We start from the raw sequence: 20,160 nt of genomic DNA on the forward strand, positions 1-20,160 counted from the left end.
CGGGGGGGGGAGGAGAAAGGAGGAGTATGGCGGCTCGTGACGTATATTTATTGCGACGAATAAGTGTTGGCTATGGGTGACGATTTTTCGTGCGTCTGGCGGGAAAGATCGAGAGAGAACTTTTTTTTTTCCTATGGCGCTGGGCAGAGGGGAATTTCGGCGTGAGGTGAGTTTCTTTTACTTCCAGCGCGACTCTTAGGATAGTTAGCTACTTGCATGTGAAATTATCTGGCATCGGTAGCCATCAATACTCCCGTTGCATTCACATCCAGTTTTTCCTCTGGGACCTAGTTCTATATTTATATACTAATATAAATATAATCGCCTTACAATAAGGCCACATCTCTATAAATATTTCCTTGAAAGGGAGTTCTTATATTGACCCGTAATTTCGTTGTATTTAAGTACAATGACAATAAAGTTATACTTATACTTATAATTTCCTTTGAATGTGATGGTTTGGGCATTATGCCTGCATCTGGAATCTAAATTTGTTTTCTAAGTGACAGACATAATTGTGACAGGAGACAGATATATTGTTTTGATTCCAGCAGCACAATATATATTCTAAAGTAGAACTTGGTTGTCATTTTCAATGTATTTGTTCTGTAGGAAGTTAAAACCAGTGGTGGGTTTCAAAATTTTTTGGAACCTACTCTGTGGGTGTGGCCTCAATGGATGATCTACAAAAAGAAGATATAAAAAAGGAAATTTATTATTTTGTGCACTTACTACTTAAATAAGATTAAAATAAGTACACAAAGCAATAAAAGAGCTACTTACAGAAGGTAAGTAGCTTACTACTCACTACTTGTATTTCAAAGGGAATAAATACATATTTAATCTTACACATGTTAACAGCTGTTTGAATTGTGTTTTCACATCAGTGGAAAAAACAAAGATATGAAAATGAATAAATATTAGAATGTGCAAGAATGAATAAATTGACAATTAAAATCAAGAAGGCTTCAAATACTTTTTCACGTGGAATTTGTTTTATCAATTGCTAACTAACAGAAACAGCAATTAGAAATCTAAAAGTATGAAAGAAAACACCAATTATGAAAGGAAAGGTCACTAAAATGTATAAGGAAATATTATTAGTACTTGATCATTATTAATGTGTAGGTAACTGTGGGACATTACACACCCACAAACTATGACAGTGCCAGGAAAACACCAAAAAATAACAACTTCCCCCCAAAAGACTGCAGATGAAACCAGTTTTTTCCCTAACCCTAAAAACAGGAAAGACAAAGCCACTGGAATAAAAACCATCAAGGCATTGTGGGAAATTATAAAGGACAGTGCCAGGAAGCTCACAGAACCAGCAACCACCTCACAATTACCTAAACAACCAGGTATCACACAGAAACACACAAAATCTGGCAAAGCTGCCTTTCACCAACCTGGCCTGCCCATAGAAAAGCAGCCACCTCGAGACACATAAACCATGCACCAACCTGTACACTTAAAAGCAACATATTGCATCACAAATAAAACATTTGCAAAAAGGAATAACATTTCTTGTAATAAACATTCTATAAACAATAAATAAATAAAAATTTCCTAAGAATAATTAAAAACCACCAAGCTCAGGGAACACCAAGGACCCCGCTGTCGTCTCCCTCCCACCCACCCCCCACTCCTCTTCTTCCTCTCAATATATCCCACTCTTTCTAGCATTGATGATGATGATAATACCTGGTTTGGGTAATGAAACATCTGCAAGAAAATAAGCAAGCTCAGAGAGCACCAAGGACCACACAATCATCGCCCTCCTCCTCCACCTTCTCCTCTGTAGCCCATTTTTTCTATATATTTTTTCTGATAAAACCTGGTTGGGTAATGAGATGCCTGCAAGAAAACCACCAAGTTCAGAGAACACCAAAGAACCCCACAGTCCTCTCCCTCCTTATCTTTTTCCTTTTTGTCCTTCAATTTCTCCTCCTCCTCCTTTCCCCACAACCCCATTCCCTTCTAGCACTGATGATGTTACATAGTTTGGTAATGAAATGTCTGTAAGAAAACCACCAAGCTCAGAAAGCAGCAAGGATCCCACTATCCCCCACCTCCTCTTTCTCCCTTTCTTTCTCCTTTTTGTCCCTTCTCCTCCTTCCCCCCCACCCCATTCCCTTCTAGCACTGATGATGTTACATAGTTTGGTAATGAAATGTCTGTAAGAAAACCACCAAGCTCAGAAAGCAGCAAGGATCCCACTATCCCCCACCTCCTCTTTCTCCATTTCTTTCTCCCCCCCACCCCACTCCCTTCTAGCACTGATGATGTTACTTAGGTTAGGGTTACTGGGCAACGTGTGTGTTTGTGAGGCTGGAGTTACGCCCCCCCCCTGCACCCTCCCTCCTGGGGGTCGAAGTACCTCAAAGGGACAGGCAGGCTGCCACAGCTCCACTGAAGATATTTCTGAGAAACTTTTCTGGTCACGTCCGAGCTGGTGAAGCGCTGGCAACCGCCGGCCTGTCGCCAAGGAGACAGTCAGTGAGGTGAACCGCTTGGTTGCTCGGATCGCACGGGTGCAGCCCGACCGGAGAAGTTTCTCTTCTCAGAAATGTCTTCTCAGTGGAGTGTGGCAGCCTGCCTGTCCCTTTCAGGAGCTCCACTGAGAAGACATTTCTGAGAAGAGAAACTTCTCCGCTCGGGCTGCGCCTGTGCGATCCGAGCAACCACATGGTTCACTGTCTCCCTGGCCATGGGCCGGCGCTTGCCGGCGCTCCACCAGCTGGGGCGCGACCGGAGAAGTTTCTCCGAAAAGATCCCCCCCTTTTTTTTCTTTAGCCACATTGGCCAGGAAACCAGGAGAATGAGTTCTAGCTCTGCCTTAGACATCAAAGCTGGCTGAGTGACTGGATCAGTCACTGTTTCTCATCCCAACCCACCTCACACCGCTGTTGTGTGGAAAATTGGTGGAAAGAGTATTTGGTAAATTGTCTGCCTTCAGTTATATATAAAAAAAGCTGGATAAAAATATAATAACAACCAGAATACCCCTTTCCCCCTCAAAATAGAGCAATTTATACCATACACAGCATTCTGGATGACAGGTCAATAGGTGATTGACCTACTATATATAGCTGCATTGTTTGCTTTCTTACCCTTTCAAATTTTTTCTCATTCTTGCTTATTGAAAGTGAAAGGCAATGCTCCAACAATTGTCTCTCTGCTAAAGATGAATTTACAATAAGAAAACATGAATGAATTTATAATAAGAAAGATCATTATGAATGGTGTTGTCAGGACCCATATATTTCTGTTCGGATGCTGGCATTCTGGTGGGAGGGGGGAGGATTGTAGGGATCTCTCTATGATGTTTCCATTTCTATTTCTTGCTTGCAGAGATTGCTATATGAAGTTTCTGTTTCCTGCATTGCTGTGCTGTGTGGGGTTTTTTGTTTACACTGCTTTAAATTGATGTTTTTTTTAATGGGAAGATTTAGTTCCTGCCAATAAAAGCTTCTTTTGAAACAACTTCCGTTTCAAGAGTCCTGCTTTCTTGTGAAGATTTGGAGAGGCAAGACCTTACAGGTATCTTTTAGCCGTTAAGGTATTTTTATTGTTTCCAGGAAAAGTAATAAAATATCTCTTGTTATAGAACGTGCATCTGCAGAGGAATAAATTGACAGAAATATGGGTTCTCCAACAAAAAAACTTCCCCTGTGGATGACAGAACCAAACGGTGAAGATATTGCAGATGACAAAAAGGTAGAAAATTGGAATATATGCTTGGCTCTTATAATAACTGAAAGCATGAAAAAAGACAAGTCCTCTAGGCAAATTTCCAATTTGCAAGGAATTTTTTAGAACTGCTAATTTAGTTCTTTGTAGTTCTGTTGATTTTAGCTTGATGGCATTAAGCGGGAATACGTGATGCTGTATTTTCAAGGTGTAAGAATATCCAAAATTATATCCAATTTTAATTGGGTTACTAATTTTCGTAGGGAGGTTTTAAACATTATGTAGTCAGATTGATTTTTAAACTGTCCTTATAGGAGCATTTGATCAAGTAATTTCTTTTTTAGCCAAGATAGACTTTATTAGCTATATTTTAACAATGTTCTTCAGTTTCTAATAAATAAGGCAATTGAGAAAGAAGTTTCTCTTGGTAGAATGTGTATGGATCCATTCTTTTTGTTAAACTGCTAATCTGTGTAAACAGTATCCAAAACACAAATATGCTTTAAAAATAAATGTGTACCTTTTTTGTATATTAAAATTGCTCTCAAATCAATTCTCACTTGAGTACCAGAAATACATTATGATGTATGGTAGTATTAGCAAGTCATTACATAGTATTCAAATTATAAACCAAGTTGTCTTTCACATTTTTATGAAGCAGAAGAATTCATTCCAACCAAGTGTCTTGGAAGATAACCTTCCATTCTTAGAATACAACGGCTCTACTATCTACAGCTATCATGCTAATGATTGTTCCTTACTCTCGGAAGATATTCTGTAAGCTAATGAAAACTTGCATTTTTCCTTTTTTTAATGTGATCTTTCAAAATAATGTATATCCCAGTTGTATCTACAGTATATGGTGTTTTCATTTGATTCTCATTATTATTCATTGCATTTTCATAGTAATCAGTCCATTTATATTATTTATATCTATTTCAGGATTTTATTATCAACCAGGTTTATATTAGACGATTGAAAGGAGAAGTGAACTGTTTGTGACTTGTCAACACGACGGGGTCAACAGTATATTGTTGACCCTGCTTAGTCCAGACAAAACATATAGCTATAAGATACAATTTGTGAACTAAAAATAAGTTGTGATTATGGTTAATTAATTATTTATTAAACAAATTGATCGGGCTGCCTAACCCACACTGATTCTGGGTGGCTTATAAAATTTAAAATCCACAGTCAGAAACCCAGAAACCCCAATCCAACACTCTCCTGGCAGCAACATGACCCCACTAGATGTACTTATCTGATAGATGGGACCTACAACATACCCTGCTTTCTCCCTTTGATGGTAGATGTAATTGGAAAGAGGCAGTTCTTCAAATATTTGTTGCTAAGGTTGTCTATTTTGGTCTTTGAATGACGTGCTAAACCTAATCACAAAATGGCTTAGTGCAGCAATAGCACTTAGACATATACCCCCCCCTATGGTGCTTTTCAGCATACGTTGGGTAGTTTATAATGACAGCATATCACCCTCAACAATCTGGGTCTTCATTTTACCAACCTCGGAAGGATGAAAGGCAGTCAGCTCTGAACCCCATCAAGATCAAACTCCAGGCTGGTGCACTGGTGCCCCAGGCATTGCATGTATTAGATCTAATTGTTAAATTAATCTTACAGCCCAAGATTATTCAAGTTTATTTTAAAACAAACAGTATTGTCTATATTCATACATAATTTGTCAGGACCTGTTTGTTTTTTTAAAAAAAACTTTACAATTTGCAGAGTCTTAGTCAAATTTAGTAGATTTGTTCTTAAATGTAGCTGTAAGGCAGTGATGGCGAACCTATGGCACGCGTGCCACAGGTGGCACGTGGAGCCATTTGTGAGGGCACGCGAGGCGCTGCCCTGTCAGATGGCCAGTGCGCATGCGCGCGCTGGCCAGCTGAGTTCACTGTTTTTAAAAGCCATTTTTCCCCCTCCTCAGGCTCCAGAGGCTTTATAGGAGCCTGGGGAGGGTGAAAAGAAGCCTCCCCCGCCCCCCCGGAGGCCCTCTGGAGGCTTCAGGGACTGTCCGGAGGCTTCCCTGAAGCCTTCGGAACGCTCAAAAAGACCCTCCGAGCAAACCAGAAGTGACTTCTGGTTTGCTCGGAGGGTCGTTTTAAACGCTCCGAAGACGTCAGGGAAGCCTCCGGACCGTCCCTGAAGCCTTCGGAACACTTAAAATGACCCTCCGAGCAAACCGGAAGTCACTTCCGGTTTGCTTGGAGAGTCATTTTAAGCGTTCCGAAGGCTTCAGGGAAGCCTCCGGACGGTCCCTGAAGCCTCCGGAGGGCTTCCGGGGGGGCGGGGGAGGCTCTTTTCGCCCTCCCCAGGCTCTTATAAAGCATGTAAAAATGGGGTTCGCGTGTGGTGAGAATTTATTCTAAATATATAGAATAAATTCCAAATCCCTATATGCTTTCGGGAGGGAATAAAACCCCTCCCGACAGCAAATTTAAGATATTCATTTGATAAAAGAGAAGGGATGGTCAGAGAAACATGCATAAACGTAACTTGCATAAAAATCATAACAGCCTCTCCAAATCCCACAAACAACATATATGCCTCTCCACAAACACATAGGCAGGTGTGTCTAACCTTTCAGTTTGCTTGGGCCACAGTGAGTGAAGAGGAATTGTCTCGGGCCGCATATAAAAGATGTGTGTGCACGCGCGCACACACACACACATATGGATACATGTATGTATGTATAAATAATGTTAAAAGTTTATAATCTTGTGAAGTCACAATACTAGCTAGGGTTGCATGTGGTCTGATATATAATCACCAGAGCTTCATATTTCTACTTATTGCTGTTTAATAATTTCTTATGTATTCTTGGTGATATATGTGTAAAAATTATTATTTGCAAATTGGAATCCAGTCTTAATCACATGTATTTTCCTTTCCCTTGTTTTACTCTCTAGTCCTTCTCTCTTATTTATCTTAATCTTGATTATTTCATCAGTATTAATTGAAGGTGATAATGTAATTTTAAAGATAGTGGAAGAAAAGAAAGAGGGAGAGAGAACATTTTTGTTCAAAAGGAGAGAAATGAAGGGAATGCATGTTCTAGAATTTAGTTTCTCATTTGATAGTGATGGCTTGTAAGAAGCCATTCTTTTGTGTTGTGCCATTAATATATTACTATGCCTCAGATACACTTATATCTTGCAGCAATACCTTGCCTGTTGGAGCTGTGTTAGGATTTGACATTGAATGGCCAGCCGTTTATGCTAAAGGGAAGGAAGGAAAAGTTGCCTTAGTCCAGTTATGCGAGTCTGAAACCAAGTGCTACTTATTTCACATCTCTTCTATGACAAGTCAGTACTATTCTATTTGTTCTATAAGCATGATCAATATTAGGATGCCTTTTTGCATAAATTCTCAGTTAATTTGCTTTTGTTTTCCAATATTTATTTTATAATGGCTCAGGAGTCCCTGTGCTCGGTCACTAAAATCCTGGTCATTTCATGCCTAGACACTGCAATGTGTTGTATGTGGGGGCTACACTTGAAGAGTTATTCTGTTCTGTTCAGCATAAAAAAAAAGCTTTTGGGAACTCTACAACTGATGTAGAGTGTGGCGGTGTGGGAAGTCTTTGGGGCCCCTAGAGTGGTCTGTATTGGTTTGCCAGTTTGCTTCTATGTGCAATTCAAGGTGTTAGTTATCATCTTTAAATCCCTGCATGGCATAGATCCTTGTTACCTGAGGAACTGTCTCACCACAATGGGGCTGGCCCACCCTATTTGTGCTGGCAGAGCATGCATGCTGTGGACCCTATTGGTTAAGACATTCCAGCTGGCGGGATCAAGGAGAAAAGCCTTCTCTGCCGTTGCTCCTGCCCTTTTGAAAATCTCATCCTCTACGGTGAGATCCTCTCTCACTCTCCTGACCTTTCTTAAGAGCCTGAAGACCTGGTTCTGCCAGATGGCTTGGCACCCCAAGGGTGGAATTTCACACTGGAAATGGTTGGTGGACCAATAAAAGAATCCCACCTTCCCTCCTGTGCATCCTGCTCCATCTCTCTCCATCTTTTAATTATAATTACAATTAGTATTTTATTGTTATTAGAAATATTTATTTTTTTATGGTTTTATTGCTTTTAATGGAAGCTGTTTGGGGTTGTCTTGTGGCAAGATGGGCTGCAAACAAATTTAATAAATAAACAAATTCAATAAATAAATAATAAAGGTACTGGTTGTCACATTTAAAGCCCTGCATGACATTGAATCAGGCTTCTTGTGAAATCACCTTTTTCTGGTGGTTTCATCCTGTCCCATCAAATCTGCTGGGTTCCCTTGATGAAATAATACCCCCAGAAGCATGCCTTCTCTGACATAGTCCCTGCCCTTTGTCACAGCTTCCCTTCCCCACTGGTGAGAACCAGGCACACCAGCTCTATTGGTCCTTTGAGAGAATGTGAAGGGCTAGCTCTTCCCCCAGCAATTGGGCTGTATTGTTAGTGATGGGAGATCAGACACAGAGCATTTCTTGGTAGTGCAGATTTTATTGGCTTTGATCTATTGTGTCAGTTTTATTTTAATGGGTTTTTTTTCTCTGTCAACCACCTAGTTTTCTTAGACAAATGAGTAGCCATATAAATTGGATTAATAACTAAAAATAACGTTAGTTTGCAGATCCATTGATCTGGAAGTATACTGCTGTACATTTATGAAAAAGAATCTTGAGCCTTCATTGTTCAAATCTTGCCCCCCAAAGCGCTGAATATGTTTAACAGAATTTAAACAGCTGTTTTCTGCTTTCTTGGTATAGGAACATTGTCCCCATGGTGTTTGAAAAAAGTATGGAGTCAGTTATCCCTTCCCCATAGAAATTGAATCATTTAGGGACAGATGAGGTGGCCTAAGTACAGTAATGCTAAAGAAACCCAGAAGAAGCTCTTAACATGCCAGACTACAAATATTGTTTGCTGAACTCAAGGTTTCTGCCATTAACACCACTTGAACCTGGAAGGCCTCTAGGGCTTAGGGCAGGGGTGTCCAAACTTGGCAACTTTAAGACTTGTGGACTTCAACTCCCAGAATTCCCCAGCCAGCAGACCTGGCTTAGGGAAATAGTGGAGGGAAATCTGAGTTTGGAATTTACTTCATAGCAAGAAATATCCTACTTTGGTTTTATTTAATTTTAGAATTCAACAGATGTGGTAGCTAGTTATATGTCTATATGCTTGAAAATAGTCTTACTATTGTGCCTTGTTCCCATCATGTTTTATTACTTTTCCTGAACAAGAAAATTGTGAAGGACAGAACTCTTAAGGCCCAGGCCTAACTACCACTTATTCAGCACACAAATAAAAACTGAATTAGTAATTGTTTACAAACATCACATGTATACCTAAATAAAGCAGAAGAGAAAGCAGATTCCAGAGAGTAAGAGTGAGTTAGGGATATAAAGTCCTGAGTGATAGGATCAATATAAAATTACCCTAGAGGTTGTAAGGTTCTCCCATTTTGGTTCTAAATCACTGCCTTTTATTATATGGAGTAGGCCCAGATTCATTATATAAATAATTTTTGTGCTCATATTGTATCCCCTTCAGGTTTTCCTGTGGGACTGAAAAGGTTGCTTGAAGATAACACCATTAGAAAAGCTGGAGTTGGTATTGAAGGAGATAAATGGAAGCTGATGCGAGATTTTGAAATCAAACTGGAGAATCTTGTGGATTTGGTTGACCTTGCTAATGAAAAGGTAATTAGAAGAATAGAAATAGAAATAACAGAAATAGAAATTGGCAAAGTGTGATTGTACACATAAGGAATTTCTCTCCAGCGCATAAGCTCTCAGTATGAATACAAATAATGAATAATGTAATCATAAGATACCTATAGGAGAAGGTAGTAGTAAAGATGAGCAGGATAATTGTAATACAGCCCTACTTTATGGATATATATCCATAGACAGTGCTGTGGGAATCTGCTGTGTTCAGCAGAATGGTGGCAGAGGAGAAAAAGCTGTCTCTGTGTCTAGTTGTTTGGCATGCAGTGCCCTATAGTAGCGTCTGAGGGGAAGAGTTGAAATAGTTTTATGTCCAGAATGTGAGGGGTCGGGATATATTTGCTCAGTCCTCTTTCTGATTCCTGCGGTATACAGTTTGTCAATGGAAGGCCAGGCTGGTTGCAGTTGTTGTTTCACGAGTCAAAAAGAAGGCTGTGAAAATACTTACAGACCCCTCACATCCTGGACATAAATTGTTTCAACTCCTACCCTCAAAATGACGCTATAGAGCACTGCACACCAGAACAACTGGACAGAAGAATAGTTTTTTTCCAGAACGCCATCACTCTACTAAACAAATAATTCCCTCAACACTGTCAAACTATTTACCAAGTCTGCATTACCATTACTATTAATCTTCTCATCGTTCCTATCACCCATCTCCTCCCACTTATGACTGTATTATTATGGAATATAGGAACTGACACAGAATTCAAACAGAAAAGGTTTATTGCGCAAGATTCAGTCGCTACACAAAGAAGCAAAGGCTGAATCCCGAAGGGTTCTAATGCAATCACTATTATACATACTTGTGACATTTCATGATTGGTTACATTTTCTGACAGCCCATAGGCCCCCCTCCCTGTTGCTATGCAGGTCACAGGCAAATCTATCTACGTCTCCTGCCTAAGTTTCCTGTTTTCAAATCTGCGGTTACATTTGCTTGGCTATGTGTTATTTCCTTTTGATTAAGCTTCCTCTTGCAAAACCTTATTCTGCTCACTAAAGTTTCCTCTTACAGAACTCTTAACATGATCCATTATAAAGTCAGTTACATATATTAAGATTCCTATTATCCCATTCCATCTTAGTATGACTATAACTTTGTTGCTTGTATCCTTACGATTTATATTGATTCCTAGTATGATTTGATTGCTTATTTGTACTCTATGACTATCATTAAGTGTTGTACCTTATGATTCATGACGAATGTATGTACACTAAGAGCTTATGCACCAAAGACAAATTCCTTCTGTGTCCAATCACACTTGGCCAATAAAGAATTCTATTCTATTCTATTCTGTTCTGTTCTATTCCATTTCATTCTATTCTATTCTATTCTATTCTATTCTATTCTATTCTATTCTATTCTATTCTGCAGTCCTAATTATCCTTGACATGTTTGGACATTCTTTGCTGTGCTTTTTAAATGATGGTTTTTAATGTTAGGTGTCCATTTCAAATCCTGGGAGATTATAGAATCCAGAAACTTGAAAGTCTGCATTCTAGAAACTTGAGTATGGGGAGAATTCAAAGTAAATAGTCAGTTAGATAGTCAGTTCACAAGGCAGCAAATATTTGTTAATCAGATTACACTGCAAAATGGTAGCAATATAAGAGAATAGAGAATTATGGGATCCCATGGTAAGATTCCCTGGTTTTACTCTGATATACAACATTGATTAATTTTCAAACTGAATATTGCATTCCTTATTTTTTTATTTCTGTAATATGTTTTATGAGTTTTGAATGGTATGATAAGTTGAATTTGTAGTAAGTGTTTTGTACGTTCCACCAAATTTAATGGGCATTATCTCAAAAAAGATGTGCCTAGGTTTAAATTCTCAACATGATTGTTTTTTGAAAGTTACATTTATATGTTACCGAATGCAGAGGTATGTCACATATTGGTGGATCTTTGTTTAGTCTTGCTAATGGACTTCTTGGTGCCAATCTTATTGTGGAAGCTGTTACTGTAACCATTTAGCAGAATAAAAAATGGCTTGAAGACTTATTGTGTGCTCTGAATATAGACTTACATTTACCAATAAAATGGGCTTATTTTGTCAGTTTTATTAGAAATGGGTCAGTATAACTATGTTTCGGAAGTAATTTATGCTTTACTGTTGCAATCTCATTTTTAGCTAAAATGTAAGGAAACATGGAGCTTAAACGGCCTTGTCAAACACCTATTCCACAAACAGCTTGTGAAAGACAAATTGGTCCGCTGTGGTAACTGGGAATGCTTTCCACTAACTGAGGAGCAAAAGCTGTATGCAGCTACAGATGCATATGTATGTACAAAGCAGCTTGTATTTTTCTAGGTTACATTAAATTTGAAAATCTTGCTTTGGCCTATTTACTTGATTACATCTCAAAGTTATAAACTAAGATATGGAAAAAGATCTCTGATTGTATGTATAATCTGCTTAGTTTTCCATATTTACTATGCAAATAATTGCAGAATCTGTATGAACCAGTAATGCATAGTTACCAGTAAAAGAAAAACTTTTTAAGGTCCAGGCTTGCTTATTTTGGATCCAATGCAATAAAGTTTGGGGTTTATTTATAACACATGAACGAAGGTAGATTGTGATATAGGCAAATGGCTGCTGTAATTTAATTTCTGTTAGACAAAATGCCACTGTTTACAGCTTTTTAAGTTTAAAATCCTATTTAGTTTTTTGTTCTTTATTTCAAATTCTTTAATTTTTTTATGATTAAAATCTTATTTCATTCAGGATTGAAGGCAGACTCGTCTCGTGTTGTCAAAGTTGTTGCCTCCAAAGTCAAAGTTGTTGATGTAACATTTTAGGAGTAGTTAATGAGCAATGTCCAGAACTGTTTAGAAAGGGAGGGTTGCCCTTTAAAAGTCTTTGCCATGGTTGCAGGCAAGATGGGTAGTCTTGTCATCTTCTGGTGTCACCTTCTTAAACCTACCAGGAGCAGTCATCCCGAGCACATGTAGGTGATCTCCCATCCTCTTCTTATCCAGAGAGGTTCCAAGGAACTGGTCTATTTACCAGTTCCTTGATCTTTGCAGTAGTCGTGGCTCTGCCTTTGCAGAGATATCTCCAGTTTGCCATGCCTTTCCTAGAAAGCCCATGTTTGTGCCATTTTATACTGATTCTCCACTGTGTATAGGTACTTATTTTTTTCTGTGTTTATAGCTTTGAGGATGTGTTGTCATCCTTCGAAATAATCAAGATTGATGACCTCAGATCCCCCAATTTGGTACACTGCTGAAGTGTTGGGACCATAGCTCCCAGATTTCAGCCATTTTTGTTGGGAATTTGGGAACTGAGGTCACAACACATCTGAGATTAGAAAAGATTGGTTTAAATTTTTTAAGTTGAAAGGAAGATGTTCTTGTCTCTACATTAAAAATAATTATTTTTCTTCTCTTGTTTTTATAGGCCGGCTTCCTTATTTACCAAAACCTAATAAATTTGAGGAATGATAAGCAGATGCATATTTGTTTAAAAACAGGTGAGCTAAATCAGGGAACAGCAACTTTTTCATACAGAGGCATGATTGCACAGTACTATGGGGAGGGATGCATATACATGTACACATATACACACGTGTACAAATACACAAATCAGAAGGCCACATTATGTAGAAGTTATTGTGCTGAACCAGGAGTGGAGAAATTCAGATTCTTTCCCTCTTTTAGGCATTAGAAATTGGCTAGTTAATATTGGGTCAGTCATTCTTTCTCAGCCCTAGATAGGGTAGATTGCAGTCCATAACCATAATCCTTCATCTTATCATGAATTGATTCCCATGAGAAAATAAGCTTTTTGAAAATTAAAATATGCCAAAAATGTTACAGGCATATGAGAATGCATACATCTTTCAAGACGTGATTCTCTTATGACAGGCATGTCCAAAGTCCGGCCCGGGGGCCAATTGTGGCCCGTTTTCAAATTTTGAGCAGCCCGCAGCCTCTTCTCCCTGTCACTCATCCCTGCTGGCCGGTGTTTTTTCCTTCACCGCACATTAATGTTAATGGTTCAAAGAATGTCAGGATGAATGGTCTGCCCCACACATTTTCACCTCACCAAATCTGGCCCTCCTGGCAAAAAGTTTGGACACCACTGTCTTATGACTTTGGGACTACATACATTTTTAAATTTGGAGTTCATTGGATAATACGGTGTTTTGCATCTTGTTTTATATGATCCTGGCTAACTGGGTTTTCTGAATAATGCAGTAATCCATCATAGAGGTTATTATGACTATTATTATTTTTTTTGGTCCTCCATTCAATAGTATCCAATTCTCGAAGACTGCCTGGACAAGTCCCTGTAGTTTTCTTGGCAAGGTTTTGTAGATGTGATTTGCCATTGCTTCCTTCTTAGATCTGAGAGAAAGTGACTAGCCAAAGGTCAGCCAACTGGCTTCCTGCCCGTGGTGGGCCTAGAACTCAATCTCTTGGTTTCTAGCCTGATGCCTTAACCACTACATCAAACTGGCTCTCATTATGACTCTACTAATGAATAAACAGAGCAGATGTTGGTGAATAGAGTTCAACGGTAATTAGCATCTGCAGAAAACATGATAGAAATCCCTCCCTAAAAATCCAAAGGTTGTATAATCCCATTTAGCAATCCATTAATTAACTTGAATTTAGGGAGCCAGATCAAAATTTAAAGAGAAGTAGACTGATTTAATTCCTTAATTATAAGTGCCTTTCCTTTTTCAATATTTAAAACCCAGATGAATTAGTAGTTAATAAAATGTTATGCCTTTTTTAAACAGGTGAAATGTTGCTGCCGAGTAAAATTAAAAATGAATTGACATCTTTGTCCAAGGAGGTGCTAGACTTGGCTCATTGTGTTCCTGCTACTTTTCATCAATCCACACATATTCAAAGGTTTTGATACTGTTTATTTTAATCTATCGATTCAAATGAATATTTAATTCAGTAGATTCTTGCAGTAAAAGAACGATTATTTCAGTGGGTATAACTGAAAGAATAGTGTGCAGAGTTTCCATCTTTGTAGTGACTCCTTTGCTTGGACAGGAACTTTACTTGAGGCTCAGACTCTGAATATGTTAAGGGCCCCATCTCTTGGTTTTACTGTTAAATTGGATAATTTGTCTGCTATATGTCTGATTTGTACTGTTTTTATTGGTTTGAAGCATTTTACAGTATTGTTTTAGAATTGTAAACCAACTCAAAGTTACCCAGTGAGATGGGCGGCTATAGAAATAATAAATAAATGTACCGTATATTTCATACTATATTCTATTGTACTTCCAGCCACCCAATTCTCTCAAACTCCTAGTTCCCCAGTTTTTACTCTTTTTCAATTAGTTGAAACTCGTGGACAGAGAGTGAATGGGAACAGTGGTATTTATTTGAGGGAAGTAGTCAGTTTGTGAAGATTTGGTCCATTTGCTTGCTTTCTGATTTGAGGTTACAACAGAGACCAGCAAACAAAGTAAGCAAGAATAGGAGTTTAGTGTGATCTCCTGCTTTCAAGACTAAGATTGAGGTGAGTGAAGTAATAGTATGAACTCTTGACTTTCAGTGAGCTAGTCCATTCTCTTGAACCAAAGTGACTGAAATGGAGATTATTACGGACCCATAAAGGCTTTCACCAAATCTCCTGGGATAAAACAATTTAAATTATTGTTTTAAACCAGGTGAATGGACAAGCAAATAATTGGTGTTCAGTTTAAGTAAGAAAGAAACGGTGTATATTAAGACAACTCCTGCCCCAATTTCACATATACACTAGTGAGATCTGAACCATCTGAAACTACTCAAAAGAGGGATCTTGGGTTCAGTGGAAATAACAACTTGGATTATGGTAGCTGTGAAGAAGACAATTTTGTGTTAGGAATAATTAGGAAATGTGTTGAGATGAAAACCCCAATGTTATAAAATTCTTATACAAATTTGTGTGTATGTCTTTATCTGGAATGCAGACTTCAATTCTGGGTTCTGCATGGGAAAAAGAACATAATCAAATTGGGAAAATGAAAGAGGGCAAATAAATGTGATTAGGAAATGTGAAGAGCTTTGAGCCTCTGCTTAGAAAAGACAACCTAATGGATATGAATGTACAGTATAGTATCATGTATTGAATGGAGAAAGTGGACAGGGGAAAGGTTTTTTTTCCTTTCAAAAGGATGAATGAACTAGAGGTCATCCAGTGAAGTCAATACAATAATAATACAATACAATACAATACAATAGTAGAGTTGGAAGGGACCTTGGAGGTCTTCTAATCCAACCCACTGCCTAGGCAGGAAACCCTATACCAGTGATGGCGAACCTTTTGGCTCGCGTGCCACAAGTGGGGGGAGCGCGGGGGGAGGTCGTGTGCGGGCGTGCCGCACCCATAATGCAACGCGCCCCCCAGTGCGCATGTGCACACAACGCCACGCCCCCCCATTTTTACATGCTTTTTTCGCCTTCCCCAGGCTCCAGAGGCTTTATAGGAGCCTGGGGAGGGCGAAAAGAGCCTCCCCCCCCCGGAGGCTTCAGGGAATGTCCGGAGGCTTCCCTGAAGCCTTCGGAATGTTTAAAACCACCCTCCGAGCAACCCGGAAGTGACTTCCAGGTTGCTCGGAGAGTCGTTTTAAGCGCTCTGAAGGCTTCAGGGAAGCCTCGGGACGGTCCCTGAACAGGCACGAGACGTGCGTCTCCATCGCCCAGGACCGGATCGCCTCCGCCGCGCGGCGCCTCGGGCCCGGTGTCCTTCCGCCGCTCCACCCAGCCTCGGCGCGCTCGCCAGGGCCTGGCCTTCACATCGCCGCCGCTGCCGCCAGGACGGGCTCAGCGAAGGGAAGTCCGTTGGACCTCGGCCGTGCTGCCCTCGCCGCCTCCTCCTCCTCTAGCCGCGCCACGCCAGGCAGGCCGCGCAGCCGCCTCGATCCCGGCCTCGGGCGGCCCCGCGCCGCATCATGCTCAGCCCCGCGGGCAGCTCCGTCCTCGGAGCTTGGCTTCCTGCCGCCTTTCCCCTCCTTCAGAGTTCGAGCCGGAGGGGGAAAGGAGGAGAAGGAGGAGGAGGCTGGGCTGGGCCGTCGCCTTGACAACAAAGCCCCCTTCGCTTTCCCCCTCCCCCTTCCCCTCCCTTTCAGCTTAACCCTTGCGACGCCCGCGCAAAGCGCCAAGGGGACGGATTCCTGTGCGGGACGCATGGCAGGAAGGCTATAGAGTCCCCCCTCCCTCCGCCGTCCGGACGGTCCCTGAAGCCTTCGGAATGCTTAAAACGACCGTCCGAGCAACCCGGAAGTCACAGGCTCGGAGGGTGGTTTTAACCGCTCCGAAGGCTTCAGGGAAGCCTCCAGACGGTCCCTGAAGCCTCCGGGGGGGGGGCGGGGAGGCTCTTTTCGCTCTCCCCAGGCTCCTATAAAGCGAAAAATAGCTTTTAAAAAGGTGAACTCAGCTGGCCAGCACACGCATGTGTGCTGGCCAGCTGACAGGGCAGCGCCTCGCGTGCCCTGACAAATGGCTCCGCGTGCCACTTGTGGCACCCGTGCCATAGGTTCGCCATCACGGCCCTATACCGTTTCAGACAGATGGCTATCCAACATCTTCTTAAAGACTTCCAGTGTTGGGGCTTTCACAACTTCTGGAGGCAAGCTGTTCCACTGATTAATTGTTCTAACTGTCAGGAAATTTCTCCTCAGTTCTAAGTTGCTTCTCTCCTTGATTAGTTTCCACCCATTGCTTCTTGTTCTACCCTCAGGTGCCTTGGAGAATAGTTTGACTCCCTCTTTTTTGTGGCAACCCCTGAGATATTGGAACAATGCTATCATGTCTCCCCTAGTCCTTCTTTCTCTTAAGCCAAACATACCCAGTTCCTGCAACCGTTCTTCATATGTTTTAGTCTCCAGTCCCCTAATCATCATTGTTGCTCTTCTCTGCACTCTTTCTAGAGTCTCCACATCTTTTTTACATCGTGGCGACCAGAACTGAATGCAGTATTCCAAGTGTGGCCTTACCAAGGCATTATAAAGTGGTATTAACACTTCACGTGATCTTGATTCTATCCATCTATTTATGCAGCCTAGAACTGTGTTGGCTTTTTTGGCAACTGCTGCACACTGCTGGCTCATATTTAAATGGTTGTCCACTAGGACTCCAAGATCCCTTTCACAGTTACTACTACTGAGCAAGGTATCATCTATACTGTACCTGTGCATTCCGTTTTTGTTGCCTAAATGTAGAACCTTACTCTTTTCACCATTGAATTTCATTTTATTAGATAGTGCCCAATGTTCAAGTTTGTCAAGATCCTTCTGTATCTTAAGCCTATCTTCTGGAGTGTTGGCTATTCCTGCCAGCTTGGTGTCATCTGCAAATTTGATGAGTTCCCCATTTATTCCCTTATCCAAATCATTGATGAAGATGTTGAAGAGTACTGGGCCTAAAACAGAGCCTTGGGGTACTCCACTGCATACTTCCCTCCATGTAGATGCAGTTCCATTGAGGACTACACGTTGAGTGCGGTTGGTCAGCCAGTTACGAATCCATCTGGTGGTGATGCTGTCTAACCCACATTCTTCTACTTTATCTAGTAGTAGGTTATGGTCTACCTTATCAAAAGTCTTACTGAAGTCCAAGTAAACTATATCGACGGCATTCCTCTGGTCCATTAATTTTGTCTAATTTTTCTCACATTATCAAAGAATGTAATAAGATTAGTCTGGCATGATCTGTTTTTGACAAATCTATGTTGGCTTTTGGCTATTACTTTGTTTGCTTCTAGGTGTTTGCAAATTCGTTGCTTGATTATTTTTTCCAGAATCTTTCCTGGTATTGAGGTCAGGCTGATAGGTCTGTAGTTTCCTGGATCTATTTTTTTCCTGTTTTTGAAGATGGGAACCACATCAGCTCTTTTCCAGTCCTCTGGTAGTTCCCCGGTGTTCCAGGATCTCTGAAAGATATAATTCAGTGGTTCTGAGATCTCGTCTGCTAGTTCCTTCAGAACCCTGGGATGTAATCCATCTGGTCCTGGTGATTTGAACTCGTCTAGGGTAGACAGGTGCTCACTTACCATTTTCTTCCCTATTTCAATTTGTGTTCCTAATCTGATTTTTGTGGTGCTGCTTTTGATAGGTTGGACTGTTTTATCCCTTTGTGTAAAGACAGATGCAAAACATGAGTTAAATAGTTCTGCTTTCTCCCTGTTGCTTGTCACCTTCTTGCCACTTTCTCCTAGCAATGGACCAATTGTTTCCTTAACTTTTTTCTTGTTTTTAACATGTTGGAAGAAGCTTTTTTTGTTAATTTTTACTTTTGTGGCAAGCCTTTCTTCATTGTGAGCCTTAGCTTTCCTCACTTCATCTTTACAGGCTCGGGCTATTTGCTGATATTCTGCCTTAGTTATGTCCTCCTCCTTCCATTAGTCAACTGGGCAGTGTTTAGAATAGACAAAAAGAAGTTATTATAAAGACATACCTTGTTCATCAAATTATTATTTATTATTTGAGCTTTAATTCCACTAATTTTAATTTTTAACTGTTGCATTCTTTTGAACTTTGTAAGCTATCTTGAGTGTTTATATAAATAGAAAGTTGGGGTGTAAATTAAAGAAAACCCATTTCATATTTTTTTCATAGTGCAACAGAAATATTGGCTGATATTTCAAAAAATATTAAAGCTCTAAGGGACATATTACTTATTAAATCTAATTGCCAAATGGAGCTGGAAGAGGCTGCTGATGGAGTATCTAAATTGACTTCCAAGACCATTTGTAAGTCAGATCATGATATTGATGACAAAACAGCTGATGTTCAAAACTCTGATATAAAAAATGAAGAAGAACTTGATAAGAAAGAGCATACAGTGGAGGCTTCAGACACAATCTTTAAAAAATCTACAGAAAATGAATTCTTAATGTCACTAGACATAACTGAATATGAACTTCAAATGATGGAACGTCAGGCTGAGGAAGAAAAGCGACTTGAAGCAGCTTGTATGCCTAAGGTAAATATAGGTAATTGCCTTTTGAGAAAAAATGTGATGTTTAATTGATCAACCATCTGGTCTTTTTCCAGATTTTGGCTGTGATATAACAGCTAAAAAAATATTGTATGTTAGGATTGCCAAATGACATAGATAAAAGTCTAGAGAAAGTCAGTTGTTCCAACAATGAAGAAACAAGTTGTTTCTCTTATCCTAAGAATGTTGTGCTAGGATCAGATGGGCTTTGTAATCCTATGTTTCTTAAATTGCTAATCGGCAAAACAGAAACTTTCTTGGTCCACAAATATTAATGTCGTTTTATACATTTTAATGTATATTAATACAATTTTATACATTTTTATTATGCATAAAATGTTAATGGTTTATATAGGTTAGAAGGTAAGATCAGATTACTTCTTAGGTTTCTTTTTCCACTGAAAAGCTAGGGAACAAAGCATTGGGATTAAAACGAAAGAAAAAAAAAACAATTTGAACTGTTCTGTTTAGGATTTACAGTCTATAGAAGATGAATATGGTGCCACCATGGAAAGTGATTATGAACTTGAAATGGAAATGCTTACGGTAATTTCCTTCCTTCCTTCCTTCCTGCCTGCCTGCCTGCTATTTATTTATTTAAGTCAGCAATCTCACAAAAATGACTCTGGGTGTCATGAAATAAAACTATGAATTTCATTTATTTTATATTAAGGTTACATGGCACCCATCTCGTATAGGCAGCTTACAAACAAGTAAACACAAGGAAATTTAAAGTAATACATACTAATATTAACATAGAT

General features: G+C 39.9%; 1 protein-coding gene across 4 annotated transcripts in view; it reads left to right on the forward strand.

Moving 5' to 3' along the window:
* The first annotated feature begins 65 nt into the window (after positions 1–65).
* Positions 66–20,160, forward strand: part of WRN (WRN RecQ like helicase) — a 70,933-nt gene continuing 50,838 nt past the window's right edge. For 2 of the 4 annotated variants that reach the window (XM_081940145.1, XM_081940147.1), the window contains exons 1-10: positions 66–166; positions 3,611–3,720; positions 4,352–4,470; positions 6,871–7,016; positions 9,257–9,405; positions 11,577–11,726; positions 12,849–12,921; positions 14,197–14,311; positions 19,018–19,384; positions 19,871–19,945. In XM_081940145.1, the coding sequence (XP_081796271.1) occupies positions 3,646–3,720; positions 4,352–4,470; positions 6,871–7,016; positions 9,257–9,405; positions 11,577–11,726; positions 12,849–12,921; positions 14,197–14,311; positions 19,018–19,384; positions 19,871–19,945 (1,269 nt within the window). In that variant the 5' untranslated portion in view covers positions 66–166; positions 3,611–3,645. The remainder of the gene's footprint in view (positions 167–3,610; positions 3,721–4,351; positions 4,471–6,870; positions 7,017–9,256; positions 9,406–11,576; positions 11,727–12,848; positions 12,922–14,196; positions 14,312–19,017; positions 19,385–19,870; positions 19,946–20,160) is intronic. The other 2 variants (XM_081940146.1, XM_081940148.1) reach the window with 2 other exon arrangements.

This window comes from Natrix helvetica (assembly GCF_964273705.1).
Source record: "Natrix helvetica genome assembly, chromosome: 2".
NCBI classification, from domain to species: Eukaryota; Metazoa; Chordata; class Lepidosauria; order Squamata; family Natricidae; genus Natrix; species Natrix helvetica.